We start from the raw sequence: 22,978 nt of genomic DNA, 5'->3' as shown, positions 1-22,978 counted from the left end.
TGTGAATTTCTTCTCTAACTCTGATCTAATGTAAAGTTTTCAAAAGACTCCCTCAAGAGCATGGCGATGATTTGTAAAGACCCCTTAAGAGCAAGACCATGATGTGTTTGATGAAAAATAAAGCCTGGATTTAGGAAAAAGTACCAAAGTAAAATGACATGAAAATCAAGGTTTTCCCAAGATTTTATTAAAAGAGAAATACCAACAGTTTAAAAGGAGTTACCTCAACTAATATTAAGTATCCCAGCTGTGGGAAGACATGGAAAAGCTGGCCACATTCAGTCATTAATGATTTCATTCATTCATTCCACAAAGGTAGCAGTCATTGACTCTGTCAGATTCTGCAATAGGAGCTGAGACTCTACAAATTTATAAATGACACGAGCCCTGCTCTCTTGGCAGTACCAGGCAGAGGGAGAGAATGGACATGCAACCATACCCCACCATACAACTCACATGGGCTATAAGAATGGAGGTGTTCTGGAAACCCAGAGGATGGTGAGGTGATTTCGGCTACCCCTTCTATATAGGCTATTAACGAATTTCCATCCAGGTGCAGTGACTCATGCCTGTAATCCCAGCAGTTTTGGAGGTTGAGATGGGAGGATCACTTGGGTCCAGGAGTTCAAGACTGGCCTGGGCAAGATGATGAGATCCCATCTACACACACACACACACACACACACACACACACACACACACACACACACAAGCTGGCATGGTGGTGTGGGCCTGTAGTCCCAGCTACTGAGGAGGCTGAGGCAGGAGGATTGCTTGAGCCCAGGAGTTTGAGGCTGTAGTGTGTAGTGAGCTATGATCGTGCCACTGCACTCCAGCCTGGGTGGCAAAGAGAAACCTTGTCTCTCTAAAAACTAAACGCTAATAAATTTCCTTACAAAATTTTTGATCAAGTCAGGGCTTATTTCACTTAAGATGATAACCTCTAGTTATACTACCACGTTGCTGCAAAAGACAGGATTTCATTATTTTTTGTGGCTGAATAGTATTCCATTGTGTATGTACACCTTTTCTTTATCCATTCATTCATTGATGGACACTTAGATTGATTCCATATCTTTGCTATTATCAAAAATGCTGTGATAAAAATGTAAGTGCGAGTATCTCTTTGATATTGATATATTGATTTCTTTTCCTTTGGGCAGATGCTCTGTAACAGGATTGTGCAGGGTAGTCTATTTCATATACTGTTTGTGAACAAACCCTTCATAAACTCCCATTTTGTAGAAGAGACTACATATGACACTCAAAATTGTGACTTCTCTCCAGACCAGGCCTTCCCTAGCCTGAAGTCCCAAGTGGGAGTTCCAATATGGTCCCTCTCAGGCCTCAACTCATTGAGAGAAACACAGGTGAGGTCCTAGGGAAGAGCCCTCTATCTCCTCTCCCAGCCAGCACCGTGCAGGGACTGCCTGGATCTAGGGACCGCCTGGACTATGTAAGGCGGCTGACTGCCCAGCATGCTACTCCAGGCTAATCCTCGCTTGACTAAATCCTTAGTCCAGATACAGGCGTCCCCAAACTACGGCCCGTGGGCCACATGCGGCCCCGAGGCCATTTATCCGGGCCCCTGCAGCACTTCAGGAAGGGGCATCTCTTTCATTGGTGGTCAGTGAGAGGAGCACAGTATGTGGCGGCCCTCCAACGGTCTGAGGGACAGTGAACTGACCCCTGTGTAAAAAGTCTGGGGATGCCTGGTCCAGAACATCCCTCAGCTGGCCGTGTCTCTGCAAGCCCTGAAACACACCCAGGCCTGGTCTGCTAAGATGGAATCTCTGAAGTTTGCCCGGATGGCCATATCCAATGTCTGGCGGAATTCCTACTGTGTGAGCCTTATCTCATTTCTGTCATCTTCCACACTGGTAACTGATCAAATAAGCTTTTACTGGCAGCACAAATCAACAAATAAAGGAAAAATTGTTCCACTAAATTGTCCTGGGATAACAAGTTAGCAAATGGAAGGGAAAATTGTGTTCGAGTTTCTCCTTTCACCATGAATGGAAATAAATTTGAGATAGGTCAAAGAACTTGAAAATCAATCCACAGGACCTCTAGAAGGTTCTAGAATTGTACATTAGAAAAGCAATCACTATGTAATTGATCAATACATTGAACTACATGAAAATATTTTACATATTTTGCAAAATAAGCGAAAGGGAAGAACGGGAGAGTAAACCATTCAAATATGTAACAAGATCAGATATACTGATAAGAAAAACACGAACACCTCATAAACAGGCATAGGATACGAATACACAATGCCGAAAACTAAAAATAACTAGTAAACAAATACATGGGATAATTTTCAACCTCCCCAGTTATCAAAGAAATACAAACCTATAGCTATAATTTTTCACCTATTAAAATGATAAATTTTAAATTATAGTAATATCAGATATTAGTGTAAATAACACTGTGGTACACAATTTATTGAGAGTGTTAATTTGAGTAAATCTTTGCAGGCCATTTTCTTTGTTCATTTACTTATACTTCTAGAAATCCTTCTATGGAAATCAGCAAAACTTGGGAAAAAACATGTATTAAATTGTCACTTTAAATCTTAAACAGTGAAAATTTAGAAAGAAATTTGACGTTATTTTATAGCAATTAAAAATATGATTTTGAAAACTGAAAATGCTTATAAAAAACTTCAAAATATGAATTATGTATAAGGTAAAATTCTATCAACATTATGTAAAAAATACAATAACAACACTAGAAAAATATTCTTCAAAATTCTTAAAGTGGCTATCTTAAGTAGTAGGATTATGGATTTTTCTTGTTTCACTTCTGTAATTTCCAAGCGATAAGGAAACACTCAAGCTGGCCCCTCCAGGTCATCAGCAGTCACCACAGCAGAGGAAAGAGGAACTCAAGAATGGTGGTTACATGGTCTAAGTAACGGAAACATGTGTAACATGTCTATACACATGCACCATGTACATTCTTTTTAACAAAGTAATAACATGTCTCCCTTCACCACTCCAACTCCTAGTTATTACTCCTTCCTCCAAAAGTCTTAGACCCAGGATGGTTTCACACAGTGCTTAGAGCACAGACCCAAATGTTTGTGGAATGAATTACTTAATGAAGGAGCATTTCCTGTCTCCACGGTGTCCTAAAACACCCTGGAGACTGCTTGGCATTGCTTGCTAGTGGGGATGGGCTATGCCCTGCTATAGTCGTGAAGAACCCCAAACTGCAGGGCTGCCTTCTCACCTGGTCCCCAGGTCCGCTGCGGTGTGTGGAGGACCCTGGGCTGTTATGTGCACCTAAGCCCCCAGGCTGGCCCCTCCATCCCATCCATCGCTAGTCACTGCAGCAGAGGAAAGAAGAGCTGAAGAATCATGTGTTGGTTTTTGTACATTTCTTCTAGAAATGATACACGCAGGTTCTGTTCATGTGTCACTGACTAGAACAAGACACTTGACCACAATGACTATCTGAAGCGTGGAATGCATTCTCCTCCTGGAGGTCGGTGAACGGCGTGACCGTTGCTTTTCGTACATACACGTCTCTCTGTCCCCATAGGCCACGAGCACCCCAGCTGTCTTCCCTGTGCCCTCCCTTCCCCAGCACACCAGGACTGCTCACAGCTGGCAAAGCACCGGGACACTGTAGGTGTTCCCTGTGGCATCAAATAGCAACGGAGGTTGCGTCTACCCCAAAGATACCGTCATCCCAGATTATATTCAAATATGCATTGTACCCTATTTATAATCACCTACGGCTATCTGCAATCACCTTCACTTCTCAATTTCTGACAATCACAAGTTGCTGTGCGCAGTTCCCATAGGGAGTTCTGGCCAGGTTCGTTAAATTGGGGCCATCAAGCGTCATAGGAGCCTTTCCGAGCCTCGCCTAATAAGGCGTCTCTGGGCATCTGATGCCAGAGCTCCATCTCTCTCCACATTTGGCTTCACCCTTATACCCCAGCCACACGGAGCCACTCAGCTCCTTTCATGTACCCGGTTATCCGATTGCCCTTTCCCTAAAATGCCTTCTCTAATCAGCAGACAAATTCTTACTATACTTTGTAAGGTTCAAGTCAAAGATTAATTCCCCCAAGAATAATGAGGTCCCCTCCATTTTCTGCCCGCTCTTTGCCTTATATGGACATAAAATGTATCAATCTCACGTGTTCACATGACCCCACTCAGATTGAAAGGTAGGTTCACTCACCCCGTACCCAGATTGAAAGGCAGGAGCATCAGTTACTGGGTTTTGCGTTCTCCATGTCTGGGGTAGAGTGGTTGATTAAGAAACGCTTGCTGAATAAATGGTCTAAGGAACTGCAGTATCTCATGGCTTTATTGATCTACCTGGCAGTGACTCAGAGCTCTCAAGCCTTGATACAGTTTTCGGTAAACAGGTCAGACTTATAAATGCCTTCGTGGCTTATCACACACGTAAGTGGGACATGGAGCATGCACCAAGAGTCTTGTGATAAGAACATTTCATCCAGAATACCCCGAGTCTGCTCATTCATTTCCTGGCAGTCTCCTTTCAAATACATCTTGGGTTGCAAGTTCTCCGTCAGAGCTCTCCAGGATGAAAAATGGACCCACTAAGAGCACACATTAGTGACAGTGGTTTTCACTGCAACCCTATCCATTTACTAAGCACTCTATAGTTCTGAGTGTAATCCACAAAGAGAAGCTAATTCAAAGCTCTCTTTAAAATACTTGCTAAGGCTGGGCACGGTGGCATGCCCATATAGTCCCAACTGCTCAGGAGGGTTGCTTGAGCCCAGGAATCTGAAACCAGCCTAGGCAACATAGTGAGAACCCCATCAAAAACAAATAAATAAATCAAAATAAAATCCTAGCTAAACTCTGATCAAATGCTATTTTCAAAGTTTAAAGTTGCAGGAAAAGGCACCTCTTTATGAAAATATTTTCTGGTACAAGCTGTGTATAACTACAATAATAAATTGCAAAATGAATCAGAGGTAATTTTGTATCATCTCCTCAGAGATAATAACAAAAACCTCCATATTATCTAAAATTTTTCCTCTGTCATCCAGGCTGGAGTGTAGTGGCACAATCATGGCTCACTGCAGCCTCAAACTCCTGGGCTTAATTGATCCTCCTGCCTCAGCCTCCCAAGTAGCTAGGACTACACCATGAGCCACGGCACCTGGCAATTTCTTTGTCTTATAGATGGGGTCTTACTATGTTGCCCATGCTAGCCTTGAACTCCTGGGCTCAGGAAATCCTCTCACCTTGGCCTCTCCAAGCACTGGGATGACAGGTTTGAGCCGCTGCACCTAAACCGGCATTTCAAGAGCAACGAATAACTCCTGTTGAAAAGATGCGAGGTTTCTTTTTGCTTGGCCGTGCCCAGGGTGTCCTGGAGTCTAACCTCAAGCCCAAACCCACTCTAGTCTTCCTCACCTCCACCACGTGCTCATCCCCCAACCTGGGAGTTCTCCTGCACACCTCCCCCTCCGTCACCCTATGTCTAATGCACCGTTCCGTCCGTCCGCTGCATCTCCCAAACACCAGCTGGACCCACACACACTTCTGCCCCGCCGGCTCCACTGCAGCCCACCGCCGGCAGGCCCCTAGCCCAGCACCATAGCACCCCCTGTTACCTTCCTGCATTTATTTTTGCTAACCGTATCACCCCCCGCCTACCCAGACACGGAGCAGCCATAGGGATCCCTTTAAAAAAACAACAACAAAAACACAAAAAATCAGACAATGTAACTCTCCCCTACTTGAAACCATTTCGTGACTTCCCGTTGCTTTCGGGACACTGTTTACAGACCTGAGCGCTGGTTTACAAGACGCAGCGTGATCGCCCTGCGGCCCCTCACCCCTGCCTCCCCGCCCCCACCCCTGCCTCCCCTTCAGTCCTGCCTTGCCCCTCACCTCACTTTCCCTTCTCCAGCCAATACGGGCTTCTCTCGCTCTGTGCCTTGGGTCCTCTCTACGTCCTCACCCCCTAGGACATTGCTGCCCCCACCCTTGGTTTTTCCAGTTTCTGCTCGCCATCCTCCTCGGCTCTGCCGACGTTGCTTCCCAAAAGAGGCTTTGTCTCCCTGCTCCCACTTCTGCTTCCACCAGCCACGTGCACCAGGTCCCCTGTTTTCCGTCCTGGAACCTTTCAACTTTGCTTCATATCACTGACCACAGTTTGGAATCACAGATACCCATGATTTTTTCATATCTATTTCTTCCTTTTTTTTTTTTTTTTTTTTTTTTGAGATGGAGTCTAGCTCTGTTGCCCTACTGGAGTGCAGTGGCAAAAGCTTGGCTCCCTACAACCTCCGCCTCCTGGGTTCAGGCAATTCTCCTGCCTCAGCCTCCCGAGTAGCTGGGACCACAGGCACGCACCACCATGCCCAGCTAATTTTTTGTATTTTTAGCAGCGACGGGGTTTCACCATGTTGGCCAGAATGGTCTTGATCTCTTGACCTCGTGATCCACCCGCCTCGGCCTCCCAAAGTGCTGACATTACAGGCGTGAGCCACCGCGCCCGGCCCGAATCTATTTCTTTATATCTGTCTCTCTCCCTAGACCTACACTCTTCCCCTAGCCACCTGTGACCATTAAGCCCTGGAAACATGGCGTGTCTGAACTGAGATGTGCTGTAAGCAGAATATACATACCAGTTTTGAAGATTTGGTATGAAAAAAATGTAAACAGTCTCATTACTTTTTATAGTGACTACCTGTTCAAGTGACAATATTTTGGATGTGTGAGGTGAAAGTAAAATATATAATTAAAATTAATTTCACCCGTTTCTTTTTTAACTTTGTTTTAGTGAGGCTACTAGAAAACTCAGAATCCCAAATGTGTCACCCATGATACCTCTGACTTTATTATTATTTTTTTAAATATATATTTTATTGTGTTTTAAGTTTCGGGGTCCACGTGAAGAACATGCAAGATTGTTGCATAGGTACATACATGGCAATGTGGTTTGCTGCCTTCCTCCCCTTCACCTACATCTGGCATTTCTCCCCATGCTAACCTTCCCCAACTCCCCAGCCCACACTGAGCCCTAGACGTTAAGCTCCATGCAGGCAGGTCCCAGCTCATTTTGCTCACTGCTGCATCCCCAGAGCCTAGCAGCCTCTGCAGTTTTATAAGCTGACTTCAGTAAACTGCTAAATGTGGGAACACATGAATGAATGAGTCAGATAAGCAAAGGAAACATTTCCGGTTGAAAAAGTAGTCACATGAATAGGGATACTACAAGTCTGTAAGCTCGCTGCTAATTTGCGTGGAGGGGAAATTTCTGACTGGGGACCATTCGGAACAAGCTACCGCCCTGTCTGGAAGCCAAGCAGGATGACTAGGTCATCTGCGGTTAAACCACAGAAAAGTCCCAGATGACAGAAAAGTAAAGATAAACTGCTGGAGGCTGTTTGACCTCAAGTTGTGCCACTTTTCAAATCCCCCAAACCAGGAACACACTTGGCAACACATCGACGTAAAAATAAAATCACAAAGATAACAAAAGTAATTTGACAAAAGGATCCTATGTAAGTTCAAAGATGGCCCTAGTGTTCATAAAACCGTAATGAGCACCTATTAAGAATTTCTGGCCGGGATGCCCAATTACACTTGGTGTTTGTTTTTCATCCTATTTCATGCGTGAATATTTAGCTCAGTGTTTCCCCAACATAGGTCCCACAGCACCCCCGCCTCACAAAGTCCTCTGTGAAAATAGAAAGGGAACTCCCTGGACCAGCGCATCTGGGATATGCACCTCCCAGAGTGCATTTACACTATGCCCCTCTCCCAGAGAGTCACGGTGCATGCTGTTTACAAAGGCATTGAGAAGACCTTGCAAAGTGAAAACAGGGTGACTTTGTCCAGCCCAGTTTATCTCAAATATGTTTGACCTCAGAATATCTGGTAACCGCGTGAACAAACGATGCTCCTGAGAAATGCATTTTAGGAAGTGCTCATCTAAGCTTCATATTCAAAATCATAATTAGTGATAAGTTGTTCTGATCTTGTGGGTAACGCAGATCAGATCCCTGTGGGAAACCCAGCTGTAATAACCAGAGTTCTACCATTCAGTGGTAACCAGTGCCTTTTACTTTGGGTCACCGTCGTGGTGACTACTCCCTCCTTCCCAAAGGCGAGTCTCACTTGGAGTGCTGTCCCTTTAACCCCACGTTCCCTCTGCCACCTCTGCTACAGGACAGTCAACAAGGCAGTTAGAAATTTGCCCAAGAATTGATGAAGAATTATGAAAAAACTCACGATACCTGCACAGCTTACGAAAAGTCAGCACAGAGCCCACAGGATTAACCCTCCTCACCCCAGCCCTGAGGCTGGATACAGGAAACAGGGGCGCATCAGTCCAAAATGATATTGTGAGACAAGGTCTGGGATTAGGAGCCTTGGAAAATTTTCCCCAAAGGCTTGGAGCCTCTACTTACAGACGGAAGACAGCTCATGTTGGCAGTGACTCGGGCCACCAGACCCCTGAAATGTCTCTAATTTAATGTTCTCTCTATTGCCTTTTGGGCCCTATTTCCCCGGTACCAACAAGTCTCTTTAGTCAGGGCCATTCTCCTTCCTGCTCAAGGGTATTTTCTGAGCCCTAGCAGCTACCTTACCCACTAATCTAGAGCGAGGATTGGGATTCTAGAACGTATTTCCTACCAAGAACACCACCCTTGGGAGGCAGGAAGACAAGCCCAACCTTAGCCGCCTGCCACCAGGAACAAGGGCCTAACGCCCACGTGCTGAGCACACACTTCACTCAGGTGAGAGGCTGAAGTCCCTGACTCAGCTTTTAAGGATCTACAGTCCTGCTCCACCTTAGCGATCTCATTTCCAGCCTCAGAAAAATTCTTCTCTGAATATCCATTTTTTGGATCCTCTGCATTCGGTTCAGGATATTCCTTCCTTCTTAACCCTCCCTTCTCTGGCCTGGGAGAAACTGTACTCTCCTTTCAGGCCCAATTAAATATCACTTCCTCCACGACACCTTGTCTCTTTCCCCAGAAAAGCAGTTTACCAGCCCTTTTACTGCTTCTGTATTCCTTGTTTATGCGTCTCTTACAGCATGGATTGTAGGTAGTTGAATGTCTGTCCGTCTCCCCAACTAAACTGTGAGCTTCTCCATTGAGGGACATACAGCGGGGTCATCTCTGAACCCCAAGTGTTTAGAAAGAATTGGTGGGTCATAGATGAATGCATTTGGGTTGCAATCACTCTCAATGAATTCAACTCTATGAATACTATTCTATGAAACTGATCTACTGTGAATTCTCATATTCCCCTAAACATGTTTTTTCAAAATTCAAGATTCAAGCAACATTGTCATTACAAAGAGCTTTTGGACTCACACTGACATAGGTCCGAGTTCCACTCCACCACGAGCCGAGTGACCTCCACCTGGAGCTGAGCCTCCCTGGGTCTTCTCCGTCTGCAAAACACGACCATGTCTTGTTCACAGTTGTCAGGAAGTTTAAATAAGGTGATGCATGCAATGCTCTCTGCATCAGCCTGAATGTTTTAGGTGGCCAATAAACACGGACTATTAATAATGATGACGGAAATAACCGTAAGGACACAGGAGTACGGACCTCTGAGAATTTGACTAGCAGGCATTAGTTTCATTCAAATATCAGAACAGAATACCCAAGAGTCAACATGGAATGTATTCAGAAATGTACATGCTCGGGGGCTGGTGCTCAGATGCAGGACTCATTGATTTGTATATTTTAAAAATATTTGAGTACCTACTATGCGCCAGCCCTTGGGAGTAAAACAGAGCATGAAAAGTCTCTGCCTTTGAGGTAAGTAGGGGTCCTGTCTCTGAATGAAGAAAGCACTCTTTATTGTATTGGGACGTGGCTGAGATGAGAAGCCGTCTCTATTGAGGGAAACCACAGACTTCTGCACCACGTATCCCACAGTGGCCACCAAGGGCCCTCCATGAGCCGGGCTCTATTTAAATAGTGACTCTGCCCCCTCGTTCCCCCTGAGCTCAGAGGGGTGATGCCCTCAATCAACCTCAAAAGAGCAGAAGCCGGAGTTCATGCCTATTAAGCAGATTCAATGGAACGATCATCTTTTCTGTATGTCAAAAATAGCTTTTTATTTAAAGAAATTTTATACGGAGATGTTTAAAGTAAAAATGAACTTCACTACATGGTCATTCTCAGAAAATTCCAGGATATGTTAATGTGTTACGATTTGTAACAGTACACCATGATTTTAAAACGTAAAACAGATTTCGGCTGTTTCTCAGTCACCTGGAAAGTTCATGCGTATACACAACCTACAATTATGTGGTCAGAGGAATCTCCGAGCCTCTTCAAAGCTACCAACCAGAGACACCACTGAGATGGTCATGCCTTTTTATTTTTAAAAAATCATTTAAGCAAGAAGAAATCCCTGCATATGCAAGTCCCAAAGCCAAAATCCTACAACTGTTTTCTCTGTCAGTACCAGGAACTGAACTGAGAAATCTGAATTGAGGATTGATGAACTCAACGGCTTCCTAAGAAGTCACAGACTAGTGCCACATCAGCCCAACAGAATTTGCAAAACACTCTGATGTGGAGCACCACAATTCCTGCCCTCTCCAAAAAGAAAGGGAAGCCAGGTTCTCCTTGCAGCTTCAGATCACACGTCTGAAGAAGACACGTTCCTCCCTTCTCCACTTTCTCTGGAAGTCCCACACCCCAAATGCAAATCAATGGGGCTCAGAGTTGCCTTTAGCTTTTTGGGATTCTAGAATGTATTTCCTACCAAGAACACCACCCTTGGGAGGCAGGAAGTTGCCTAAAGGGCTTGTCTGCCTTGCCTCTGGTACTGATCTCTGCCTGGTAGACCACAGCAGAACCCACACCTACTGGGATGTTGACCTTCTAACTAGAAGGAGCCCTGGAGGTGGGTGGGATTTACCAGGGGCAGGATGAGAGTGAGATACGTGAGGCACTTGCCTTGGGTGCAAAACTGAAGAGGCCACCATAGAACTCGATGATCCATATAAAGAATAGCGCAATGCAACATTTCAAAAATCAAGATTAGCACCCAAAATTTCATGATGAACCAAATATCAAAATTCTAAATAAAGACAGGGTCAATATTATTGGTTTTGTTTTTGCCTCTAGTGCCTGCGTTTCCTTGTGTCTAATCAAAGGCTTTGGAGTTGTCTGGCTGTGAGCATGGGTCTCAGCTGCGAGCACCAGTTGGAGCCGAAGACAGGCGAGTGGGCTCACTCACGGCTCAGCAATGTTGGTGCAAAACAACCTTTTGCTGAGTAATAGGGAAATGGATCTAAAACATATGGATTAAATGGCTCTGAAAATAAACAGGGTTTTAAAAGGAAAGAAAGGAAAAGTACTTAGCCACTATGTTTGAGGTTTTCCTGAACCCAAACCTTTGGAAAACTAGCATAAGAGTGAATTACTCAGCGCCGGTAACACAATCAGCTTTGAAATAGGCTTGTCATAAACCACCAGTTTCTTCTAAAAAATATTTTTTTTTGAGTCGGAGTTTCACTCTTTTCGGCCAGGCTGGACTGTGATGGTGCAATCTCAGCTGACTGCAACCTCCACCTCCCGGGTTCAAGCAATTCTCCTGTCTCAGCCTCCTGAGTAGCTGGGATTACAGGCGCATGCCACCATGCCTGGCTACTTTTTGTATTTTAGTGGAGATGGGGTTTCACCACGTTGGCTAGGTTGATCTCAAACTCCTGACCTCAAATGATCTGCCCACCTTAGCCTCCCAAAGTGCTGGGATCACAGGCGTGAGCCACCATGCCCTGCCTTAAAAAAAGTTTTTTTAATGGTTCACCTAAACTGGCTCCCTTATGCATTGCTTTCAGGGCTTATTCCTACTGTTCTTTACAAGAAGGAGCATAACTTTGCATACCCATAGGGGCCTCAGAGGCACTGGAGACCCAGGTCTCAGGAGGACTCCTGAGGGGAGCCTTTAGGGGGCTTGAGGAGACCAAGCTGGGAATGAGTCCCTCATGGTGTGACAAGAGTCCTCTAGAGAAGGCAAACAAGTCATGCTTTGGATTAGGAGCCAGACAGACGCCCAAGGGCACCAGTCTGTACCACCTCTGTAACCTTGGGCATCAGCATCTTTGTCTCCCACCTGCAGATACCACTGCCTGGCCTGGAAGCTGGAGAGAAGAAAGGCCCACACATGGTTAGAACCCAGGCAGGAGCCCTTGTACACAAGTTGGATGGCTCAGGCCCAGCACTGGCCAGTCCCCTAAGACAGTTCCATGGGATTTAAGAAACCAGCATCTGTGGCTACCAGGGCCAAGAGATGAGCACAGCCAAGGAGCCAACCTAAGTCTGGCTTTGAGGAAAAAGGAGAGAGAGAAGCTGAATCCCAAGGTTTGGGAGTCAGTCTTTGTTTTAGTATGTTCCAGTTGCTATGGTGATGTGGGCAGATCACCCCAGAGAGAGACGCTGCTGATCGCCCACCAACACCCGGCCTTCCGCAACACTGCCCAGGGCAACAGGTTTTTGGTATGGCCAGCAGGAGCCCCAGGCAACTGCAAATGCTCATCCTGGAGGGGAACCCAGCTGCCAGGTACCCACTTCCCTCTGCTAGAGTTCCTCACATACCTAGCAGGGTTATTCCAGAGTTAAAAGTGTTGTCTAAACTCTCTACATTGAACATGCCTTACTCTCACCATCTTAAATAATTCACATGATTCTGTTTTAAGAGCTGGCTCAGATCCCTTTCTAAAGACTGGGACTACCCATGAGTGAGGGGCAGCCTCTTTTCGGGTGTTGCCCCACTCAGGGTATCATTTTCTCTCTCGAGGTCAGCTTTGTAGGAGGCAGACAGAAGCCACAGCCAAAAGCTGGAGGGCCCCTCATCCTGCGCCTCCCTGCGGAGCTCTTCCGTTATCTGTTTGACTTGTCTCCTCTCTTCAAACCCCACCTTCAAAACATCTTGCGATCGCATTTAGCTTTTTGACATCAATGAAAAAGGACGCGAGATCCTGGATACAATTTGCCAAATTTTAAACCCTGAAAATAAGATTATTTTTTCTTACCAGCTTTTATATAAGAACTATTGGGAGGTTTGACAAGATTAACTGAGCAGGTTGTGAATAAGAAAAGCTCACAGCAAAAAGCAAAAAGCTCAAAGCAAAAAGCTCACAGTTTTGTCTGTCCCTCCCATGCTCAGCTATAACTTGGAGTTTCCTGGACCAGCACCTATGATACATAGCCTTTCCCACTGATCGTCCATGTACCCCATTTTTTACTTTAAGCTCTGGGGTACATGTGCTGATCTTGCAGGTTTGTTACACAGGTACACACACGCCATGGTGGTTTGCTGCCTCCATCTCCCGTCACCTACATTAGCTATGTCTCCTAATGTTAGCCCTCCCCAATCTCCCCACCCCCTGCTATCCCTCCCCTAGCCCCCCACCTCCCAACAGGCCCCAGTGTGTGATGTCCCCCTCCCTGTGTCCATGTGTTCTCATTGTTCAACACCCACTTATGAGTGAGAACATGCAGTGTTTGGTTTTCTGTTCTTATGTCAGTTTTCTAAGAATGATGGTTTCCAGCTTTATCCACGTCTCTGCAAAGGATACGAACTCATTATTTTTTATGGCTGTGTAATATTCCATGGCATATATGTGCCAATTTTCTTTATCCAATCTATCATTGATGGGTATTTGGGTTGGTTCCAGGTCTTTGCTATTGTAAACAGTGTTGCAAAGAACATACATGTGCAGGTGTTTTTATAATAGATCGATTTATAATTCTTTGGGTATATACCCAGTAATGGGATTGCTGGGTCAAATGGAATTTCTGTTTCTAGATCCTTGAGGAATTGCCACACTGTCTTCCACAATGGTTGAACTAATTTACATTCCCACCAACAGTGTAAAAGTGTTCCTATTTCTCCACATCCTCTCCAGCATCTGTTGTCTCCAGATTTTTTTAATGATCGCCATTCTAACTGGCGTGAGATGGTATCTCAATGTGGTTTTGATTTGCATTTCTCTAATGACAAGTGTTGATGAGCATTTTTTCATGTTTGTTGGCTGTATAAATGTCTTATTTTGAAAAGTATCTGTCCGTATCTTTCACCCACTTTTTGATGGCATGTACTCCGCCTTTGTTGGATTATCGTGCACGGAATAATTCCAGATTTCCGTTTTTAATTTTAATTCTGGTTTTGAATTTTCACTGCAAATTGTTGATAGACAAGCACACATACACACACACGCAGAGAGCAAGACACCCAGAATATTAAAAACACACAGCAGGCTGGTGCAGTGGCTCACTCCTGTAATCCCAGCACTTTGGGAGGCAGAGGTGGGCAAATTACTTGGCCTCAGGAGTTCGAGACCAGCCTGGGCAATATGACAAAACCTCACTTCTACAAAAAATGCTAAAATTAGTCCAAAAATTAGCTAAAATTAGTCCCAGCTGCTTGGAGGGGCTTGAGGATCACCTGAGCCTAGGAGACTGAAGCTACAGTGAACCATGTTCACACCACTGCACTCCAGCCTGGGTGACAAAAGTGAGACCTTGTCACAAAAACTAAACAAAACATACAAAATCACACAGCAACACAAACCACAATAAAACTAAGCTGAGACTATTAATATGACCGCCAAAAGCAAAATAAACTGACCCAGAACCGAGGTTTTCAGACCGCTCCTTGGAATCCACAGAGCTCTGTGGAACTTCTTGAGGGAGCTCAAGAAAAAAAATCAGCTCCCACCCTAACCATAGCCACTTCTTATCTAGTTTTTAAATTGGGTTTACGAAAATTCTATTGGAAAAAAAGCATTTTGTAGTCCAAGTAATTTTTACATTACTAGTCTAGAAGACTAAAGGTCTCCTAAAGGAAAGCAGCTTAACAGAAGCACTCTCTCTTGTGGCCAGGGTAGCCCAAAGTCTGGACAGGTAAGCTCATGCACATGATATAGGTAAGGGAGCTTATATACCTGGACAGGTAAGGGAGCTTATGTACCAGGAAAGGTAAGAGAGCTTATGTACCTGGACAGGTAAGGGTGAGGTTAGCTTATGTACCTAAGGCGGGTAAGAAACTTCATGCAGAGGTTGCAGTAAACAAGGGGGTTCGGCCTTTCTGAGCTTCTGACTCTCCTCAGATGCCCTCAGTGAAGCTTCCTCGGATGTCCTCTGGCTGAATTAATGATCTCCGTTTCTCCAGCAGGCCCCCTGCCCTTCACTCCTCCTGACTAATTTGTCCTAGCCCCACTCACTCTGTAGGACAACTTTTGACTTGGATGTCTGTCCCCTGATCAGGCTTCTACCTCTTTGAGAGCAGGGACCATGTATCCAACTGCCTTCTCAGTGACTCAGTGACTCATTCACGGCCTGCCTCATAGAAGATGGTCAAAAAGTTGCACTCAACTTCGTTTCTGCTTCCAAGTATGGTGGGGGTGACGGAACCCAACTGGGCTACCCAGAATGCACTGGGGATGACCAGTTCACCCTCCCGGGAATGCCACAGGGAAGGAGTTGAGGAAGACAATTGAGCCTTAAATTTTATTTTCAGGTTCAAAAAGGAAGAAGTTGTGATCTTTGGAGTCTAAAAAAGTTGTTTAAATGTAAATCTGCATTCTCAGTGTCTGGAACCAGAGTTAGATGAAATTCCCCAAGTGATCTCTTAATACCACCAAAATTACATTCAAATGCCTCTGCTAGGCGAAGATAAACTGCCATTTGCACAACGATCTTGCAGTTAAAAGTAGCTTGGTCCAGAGAGCTTTGGAAAATTTATTGTGACAGGGAAAAGTGGAAACTTAAAGAGAGCCAAGACATTTAGTCTGCTGATAAGATGGCTTAGGATCGACAAAAATTATCTCCAAGAATTTGAAGGGTCATTAGAAGGTCATTAGGAGGGCGCAGACCAGCTGGGCTTCCTCTACCCGGACAACAGAAACTGACTTAAATTATACCAAGAGGAATTAGAATCAGAATCACATACAGTCATGAACGTCATCATGACATGGACCCCCGCGACTTGAAGGGAGCTCTGTGCACCAGCAGCATCACCTGAGGGCTTGTTGGAAATGTGGACTCTCAGGCCCTGACTTTGATCTGCCAAATCAGAAAGCACACTTTAACATGTGCCCCTGTGATTTGTTGGCATAGTTTACGTCCGAGAAGCACTGGCTCAACCTAACTCCTAAACAGAAGACTAGAGAAGCCAGAGAACCTGTCCAGGCTTTAGCAGAGAGTCCAGGCAAGGAGCTGTGTCACCGCGACCAGCACCCGTAAAGCAGTCCCCAAGGAAAACTCCAGTGAGTCCCACCTTTCCTGACTGGCAGAGCCACAGAAGAGGGTGCCAGTGCTCCAGGCTGCTGCACCTTCCTCACCCCAAAGGCTGGGTGTGTACCTTCCAGCCATAAAGACTCTGGTGGACAGCATGAACTCCTCACCCCATAGAGGGCCAAAGAGTGAAGCAGGTTCCTGGCGAAATCTGTGACCCTCTCCACTCTGTGTGATGTCTAGAAACAGGCGAGGCGGCAATCGGGCACGGATGCCTTCCATGCCAGAACTGCTATCTAGATGTGCTTTGACCGTAACAGAAGATGTCTAACGGTGCAGCTCTCCTACTGGTGGGAGAGAAAGAAATTCACAAGGCTTTCAAAGACCTGGTCTTTAAAGGTTTTCAAAGTCTGGGCAAAGGACTTTAAACTCAAGTTGTATCTAAACCCCCGATACGACTGCCCTTCCAAAAGACGCAAAGATTTCCCAATGCAAGGAGCCGGGCTGTCCAGCTCCTTGCTCTGAGTGGGCACCTGTGCCAGGAAGGCCTGCCTGTCTGTGCTCCCCAGGGTTCATGCACCTACAGAGGTGCAGAGGGGATGATGGATTTGGATTTCCGGAGCCAAGCTGAGCCTAGGGAGGGGCCCTGAAAAATAACAGGGGCAGAGAGGAGTAGCAGCGCCCCTTGCTCCGTGGGTATGTGCGTTTCCTGACACCAAGGGAACTGAGCAGACAGTAAATGTATATTTGATTACTTTTCTCAGCAAGCAGCCTCCCTTCTGACGAACCAAGCTTGAACAAAGCCTGATGCCAGGGCACACAGAGGAAAAAGAACTGCAGGGACTGCCAGAAAGGGCAAGATGCCCCTGAAGAGAGTGGCAAAAGCAGAGGTACAGATATTAATAAAAGTCACCATGATAGCCACCATCCTACTCAAATTAGCAAAGTTGCCACGTGCCAGCCTTTAGAGAAAGGAGGTTTAGGCCCAGCTGAATAGGTTGCAAAGTAGCAGAAAGGAACCAGCACTGAGAAGTGTCCCCCAGCACCCACTGCCACTTCCAGCCTCCTGCCAACCTAACCAGATACAAGAGAGTAAGAAAGTGATCCTCTCCTATTCACTGTTCAAAGGAAACTGAAACTGCCTCCAGATAATGGTAAAAACCAAGCAGTGAGAGGTAGCTGATGCTTTACCCTGATAAGAACCAACAATTGGGTATGTGCCATCACGTGGAAAGAGACATGTCGTCCAGACTTTTCAAAGATACGCAATCTTGTGGATGCAGCTCACAAACATGACTTTGTTCCCATTTAGGAACCCAGCCTACGTGTTTGCGTTTCTCTTTTGAGCTATAACCGCAAACACAAATTGCATTTAATCCATCAAATCGGGATGCTCTGTGAGTACAACAGAAGACACTAAAAAGAGGTCACTTAAGTGGCAGGCTTCAAAGAAGGCTGATGTGAGTAACTGAGCTCACCCTTTTCTCCTGCTGGCCTTCCCCACTGAATGCCACTCTCGCCATTGGATGTGTCTGTCCTGAGGACTCAGACACTGCTGCAACAGACAGAATAGCACGGGGCTGATGGAGAGCTCATTTCTATTGCTTCGCATGACTGTTCCTCCCCTCACCGGCCCTTCACTCCAAGAGTGTTCTGCAGTTCAATCGTTTTCTCACCAGAAAGCCAAGTGTATGCTGGGAACTGGAATCTGCATGGGAGTGGAATCTGCACAGAAGACAGCCAGGAATTCAAGGTCATCTGAGGGCCCATGTCCTCCTGCTCCGTTCATGTCACCAGTGGTTGAAAGTCACAGAAAGACTCTGAGCATCTGTAGACTGTATTCTTCGGCTCCAATCCTTTTAGGTGGAAGAAGCTAAGATTCCTTCTGATCTGTTAAGAGCAGAAGGAGGGGAAGAATAAAAATCTAAGAGCACAAGAATGTAAAACTGACAAGGATAAAAGCACTCACATGCACACACACACATGCGCACGCACACACACACACACACACACACACACACACACTTTTCTAAGAAAAAAATCTAACTGGAAGATTGGATATTATATAATTCCATGATCCAAACTGCTGTGGTGTGTCATGTATTGGTGATGTCTACCAGACAGAACCTCAAAATGCAGAGGTGGAGGGGACTCTCCAGTCCAGCTGGGATCAAAGAAGTGCCTACTTCTCTGTGCAGAGCAATTGTCTTCGTCAGAATCTCACACCTAAGCAAGGCAAGGCTCAACCATGAAGTGAGGTGCTTCTGCTTGGCAATGACCACTTAGTGATCCCCTGGGCCAAGTCCCACCCCATAAAGCTAACCCCCACTTCATCCTGCAGTGATCCAGAAACCAGGCCTTGGATGTCACTCCCCATCAACACCCAAGAGTACTTCACTCCCAGAAAGACAACAAAGCCCCTTAGAAGACCTTGCATGCTTGTGAGAGAACAATCAGGAAGAACTGATCATCTGAACCAGAAAGCTGTGATAATATTTTGAAAATGACTTACTTTTCTCTTTCCTCCAAGTGGTATAGGTAGAGGAAAACAGCTGACGGATTTTTATCACATAAAATTTCTTCCGTTTATCTTTAAATAATAAATTTTTTGCATTGTGATGGACTCCAGCACTTTCCATCAAGTTCTTGGATGCAAAAATACAGTGACGATGGCATCCCTATCAAACAGTTACTAGGTTAAGAGAGAGGGCAAAGGATGGTGAACATAGTTCAAAAGAAATGCATACCTGTCTTTAAAATATACCTGTAATTGCTACCATTTTAAAAGATTTCTCTTTGCTCAGCACTGGATTAAATGCTTTACACTGCGCCAATTACACCAATTCTCATAGCAACCCTGCAAGGTGGGATTGCATTATTCCCGGATTACAGATGAGCAAACAGGCACAAAACAATTGAGCAATTTTCCCAAAGTCACAGATGCTATCTCAAGAAAAATTTTATGAAGAGGTATTGAATTGTTTTTACTCTTCATGGGCCTTCATCAGTTACAACGAGAAAGCAGACCTGGGTTTCTTGCAGTTTTAAAATAAAGGAAGATACACAGTCCTGCATGGGTGGAAATGACTAAAAAGACCCCCCATCCAGTGTGTTTCTTGCCAGAGGAGGGAGATCTTTACTTTGGCGCACAGATTAAACCCTGCAGGTTTTCCACCCTGTTTCAAGTAACCATCTTGAAAAGTCATCTGCTCGGCTAAAGAGGAGGAGCCTTTGGAAATTGCTTCAAGAATGTCATGCGCTTTGAACCAAACTATTAGGACTGGAAAACGGCATAGTTGCTTTTGCAAACGCATCTGATCGCATTCTCTATAAACTTGTTCTATTTGATTTCTTCTCCATTCTGTCATTAATCGTGAAACTAACGTATCCTCCCAATACCATATTTACTACATAATTTAATTTAATGGAACACATGAACCTACACAAAAACCGTTTGAGCTGGATCCCCAGTTACGTCTGGCGTAATTACATCTTGCATTATCTCACTGCCTGGGTCGGATTCGCAGGGGCCGCACTTTCCTAACACCTCTGAGGGGTCTCCGTGGTGTCACAGAAAAGCCAGAGAAGCACAGCGTGCCCCCGGGAGGTCCTGTCAAAAGCCAGCTGCTGGCTCAGCTAGGACCTGGTCAGAAACCACAGACTCCCGAGGGCTGGGCTGCCTCCTGAGTGGAACATCGAGGGCCCCCGCGGACTATCATTCCCTTTCCTCTTTGCCAGTGCCCCAGCGCCCTGGGTCTGGGAAAAAGCGCACAACTACCCGGGAGACCCAGGGCCACAGACCCCGAGTGGAGGAAGTGGCTGGGAGCTGTCCATGGTGGCGTCGCGCCTGGGCACGCAGAGCCGCCGGCTCCCCGCCCTCCGGCGCGCCCCAGATCACTTTCCAGACCACAGGGATGGAGAGACCCGCTCCGGGGCTTGCAGTCTCCGGGATGGGGCTGCAGCCAGTCACTGGCTCACACATCAAAAGCTTAGTTTTTAAAGGGAGCTCTCACCTGTGGGTAGCGTTGGCTGCTTGGAGAAGAACTCGAGACCTCAAACCCGGCAGCTGGCGGAGCTCCTGGGACGGCCGTAGCGCCCGACCCTTGGGGAACGGCGGCGGTCGCGGAGAGTGAGTCTGCGGCTGAGGACCCAGGGCGCACCGCGCTCCTCTATCTTGAGCACAGGCATCCCGCGGGGTCCATTCCAGAGGGTCACTGGCCCTCGTCCCCAGAGCGGCGAGCTGGAGACCTGGCCAGCGCTCTGCCAGGACGCTGCCTTTCCTCTCAACCTAACGCGACCTTTCTTGGAGCCGACGTCCTTTGCCAAGGACCACCAAACCTCCTTCCAGCGATGCCACATTTGGAATCTCAGTCTAAACATCAGCAGAGGCCCCCGGGGTCATCTGACATTACAGTTGCCTCCGCTCGGCCCCGCGCCAGCGCGTCGCCGGGTGCCTAGCGCTGTCCCGGAGGCACGGGAAACCGGGAGGAAGGGCGTGCGGAGGCTGGAGCAGCAGGGTGCGCAGACCTGTTGCTAGGCGCACACCCGCTCAGTGCGAGCTAGCTCCCTGGCAGCAGGACCCTGAGACCTGACCCTTGGGGTACTCCCTACTCGGCGAAACACTCTCCCGGGCGCAACCCCCCCGGTGCCATTCAGAAGGGGAAAACCCTACGAAAAGCAGGAGTCTGCCCTCTCGATGCCCTCTGGGGACTCCAGTGGCCCCCGGCACCTGCAGCTTGCAAAGCAACACAGGATCTCAGAGAAATCCCACAGAGGACAGTGCCAGGGGCGCGTGCCCATCAACAGACGTACAGACACACAGACAGACAGAGGTGGACGGCACGGCACAGGGTGTACAAACAGAAACTGAGGCGGGTAACGTTTACCCCATGCCGGGTGGAGGCGCGGCCCCGCTTCCTACCTCCCTTCCGCGGCATGGACCGTCAGCTCCTCCTTACGCCCCCAGGGAGGCCCTCTTACCTCTGGGTAGGTGGCCGAGACAGTGCCACACCTCGCGGGCCAGGAGCGCAGCGGCTCCGGGTGTCTGTCGCTGACCGCGGCGCGCCGCGAGCTCCCGGGGCGTGGGCAAGCCGAGTGGGAAATCGGGGTTCCGACCCTGGCCGCGCTCAGCCCCACTGGCTCCCCGCGCCGCCTGCGCTCGCCGGGCTCTGAGTGATCGCACGGCGCTGGGCTCCGTTGCGCGCCAGCTCCCCGGCCGTCCGCCGAGCGGCCGCTTTTATAGCCACTTTTCCTGACTCCTCCCCCGTGGAGCCCCTGACGCCCGCGCGGCACCGAAGCTCCCTCCCTCGCCCCCCGAGGAGCTTCGCTCCACGCGCCCCCGCCTTGCCCAAGTCGGGCGGGGGCCCTGCGCCCGGGCCGGACCGGGACGGGCCCTGGCGGCGGCTCCGGGAGGCGCAGACCCGAGCCCGCGGAGCCCGGGTGCGCCGCGTCCCGCCCGCGGCGGCCAGGTGAGGGCGCTGGAGGCCGGTTCTGGTGGAGCCCCGGACAGCGCGTTCCCGGGACTCCCGGGGGCCGGGGTCGCCCGTGCCCCGCTCGCGCCCCGGGGCTTCCTCGCAGGCCAAGAGGCAGTGGAGCGCAGGAGAAAAGCCACGAGTTGGGGTCCCGGGCCGGGTCTCAGATTGTCAAACTCAGCAGGAAAAGAGTGGCCTTCGAGAGAGATTCTGGAAGGGGCCTAGCAGGTCCCCCGAGAGGAAGAGGCGCGGGTGTGCAGCGAAGGCGACCTGGGTCTGGCACTGGGTTCAGACGTGGCCGCTGCGTCTGTGTACAGGATCCTAAACCCTCCTGGCGTCAGTTTCCTTATCAGGAAAATGGGTTCTGTGATGCTTCCTCACCAGAACGGTGAGATTTAAAAGAGGTCGGGAAAGTCCAGGTTCTAAGCACATAATAGGCGCTCAGTAAGTTAGAGACAGTCCCTGTGGGTAGGAGGGCTCTGTGCCTCTTTAACTGCGCAGGCCAAAGTCCCGAAGGGTCCAAGCAAGAAGGTGCGGCCGGTCTAGATACTCCGCAGCGGCCGAAGGAAATAGTACCAGTGGGAAAAGTCCCTAAGGGCAGATGGAGTCTCCTCTCAACTCTGCCGCTAACCTACTGTGTGAGCAGGGCCAGCTGCTTCCCCTGTCTGAGTCTCAGGGTAGTTTTATTTGTCTGTTTGTTTCGCACGGAGGTGAGGAGTGTTTGTTTTTCTTGTTTTGTTTTAATCTTTAAATTGAGGGCGTTGATACCTGCTCTCTGCTTCTGCTTTTTAGAGTGTGACTCAGGCCCCTCTCCTGATTAGCAGAGGCCTCCTAGAATACACGTTTCTTTCTTCCTTCCTGCCAGTGTCCTCTGAAAGCCAGCTCCTCAGGCAAGGTCTCTATCCTGTGCAATACACGCGAGCTTTGGGAATCTAGCTCTGGACTTGAAGGCTACCCTGTGGTCGGCAGAAGCTGTGGAAGTCTGTGACCAACTCCTCTGGGCCGAAGCAGAAGCCTTTGGCCACCTGGTTAAACCGGGGGAATCCAGCATTCCACCTCTAGGCCCTTTCCAGAAAGCTGAACTTGATCCTTACTGGGGATGGCAGTCTCTCAGCCCTTCTTTGACTTATTGGGAAGTAATGAACTGGATCCCATGGCAAGCCCTCCTCCCCAGCCTTTTCTTTCCAGCAGAATAAAATGGAGCCTCCCCCCAGAGCCCTCTTCCCAGTTCTCACCGTGATTCCTGTTTTTGTTTTTTTTGTTTTTGTTTTTGTTTTCC

The 22,978-nt window shown here is 47.7% G+C and overlaps 1 protein-coding gene across 3 annotated transcripts in view; it reads right to left on the bottom strand.

Moving 5' to 3' along the window:
* The window catches only part of CEMIP (cell migration inducing hyaluronidase 1), a 173,703-nt gene extending 152,253 nt beyond the window's left edge, over positions 1-21,450 (bottom strand). For 2 of the 3 annotated variants that reach the window (XM_074399935.1, XM_074399936.1), the window contains exons 1-4: positions 20,242-21,450; positions 18,741-18,906; positions 17,905-18,118; positions 9,338-9,417 (exon numbers count right to left, since the gene is read on the bottom strand). Coding sequence is in view for 1 of the 3 variants with exons in the window: in XM_074399936.1 (XP_074256037.1) it covers positions 9,338-9,345 (8 nt within the window). In the remaining 2 variants the exon portion in view is untranslated. The remainder of the gene's footprint in view (positions 1-9,337; positions 9,418-17,904; positions 18,119-18,740; positions 18,907-20,241) is intronic. The other variant, XM_003921681.4, reaches the window with a different exon arrangement.
* Between the last annotated feature and the right edge of the window lie 1,528 nt (positions 21,451-22,978).

This window comes from Saimiri boliviensis, chromosome 5, assembly GCF_048565385.1.
Source record: "Saimiri boliviensis isolate mSaiBol1 chromosome 5, mSaiBol1.pri, whole genome shotgun sequence".
Classification (NCBI taxonomy): Eukaryota; Metazoa; Chordata; class Mammalia; order Primates; family Cebidae; genus Saimiri; species Saimiri boliviensis.
Note: the sequence above shows the minus strand (reverse complement) of the source record. Positions and strands in the feature narration are given on the sequence as shown.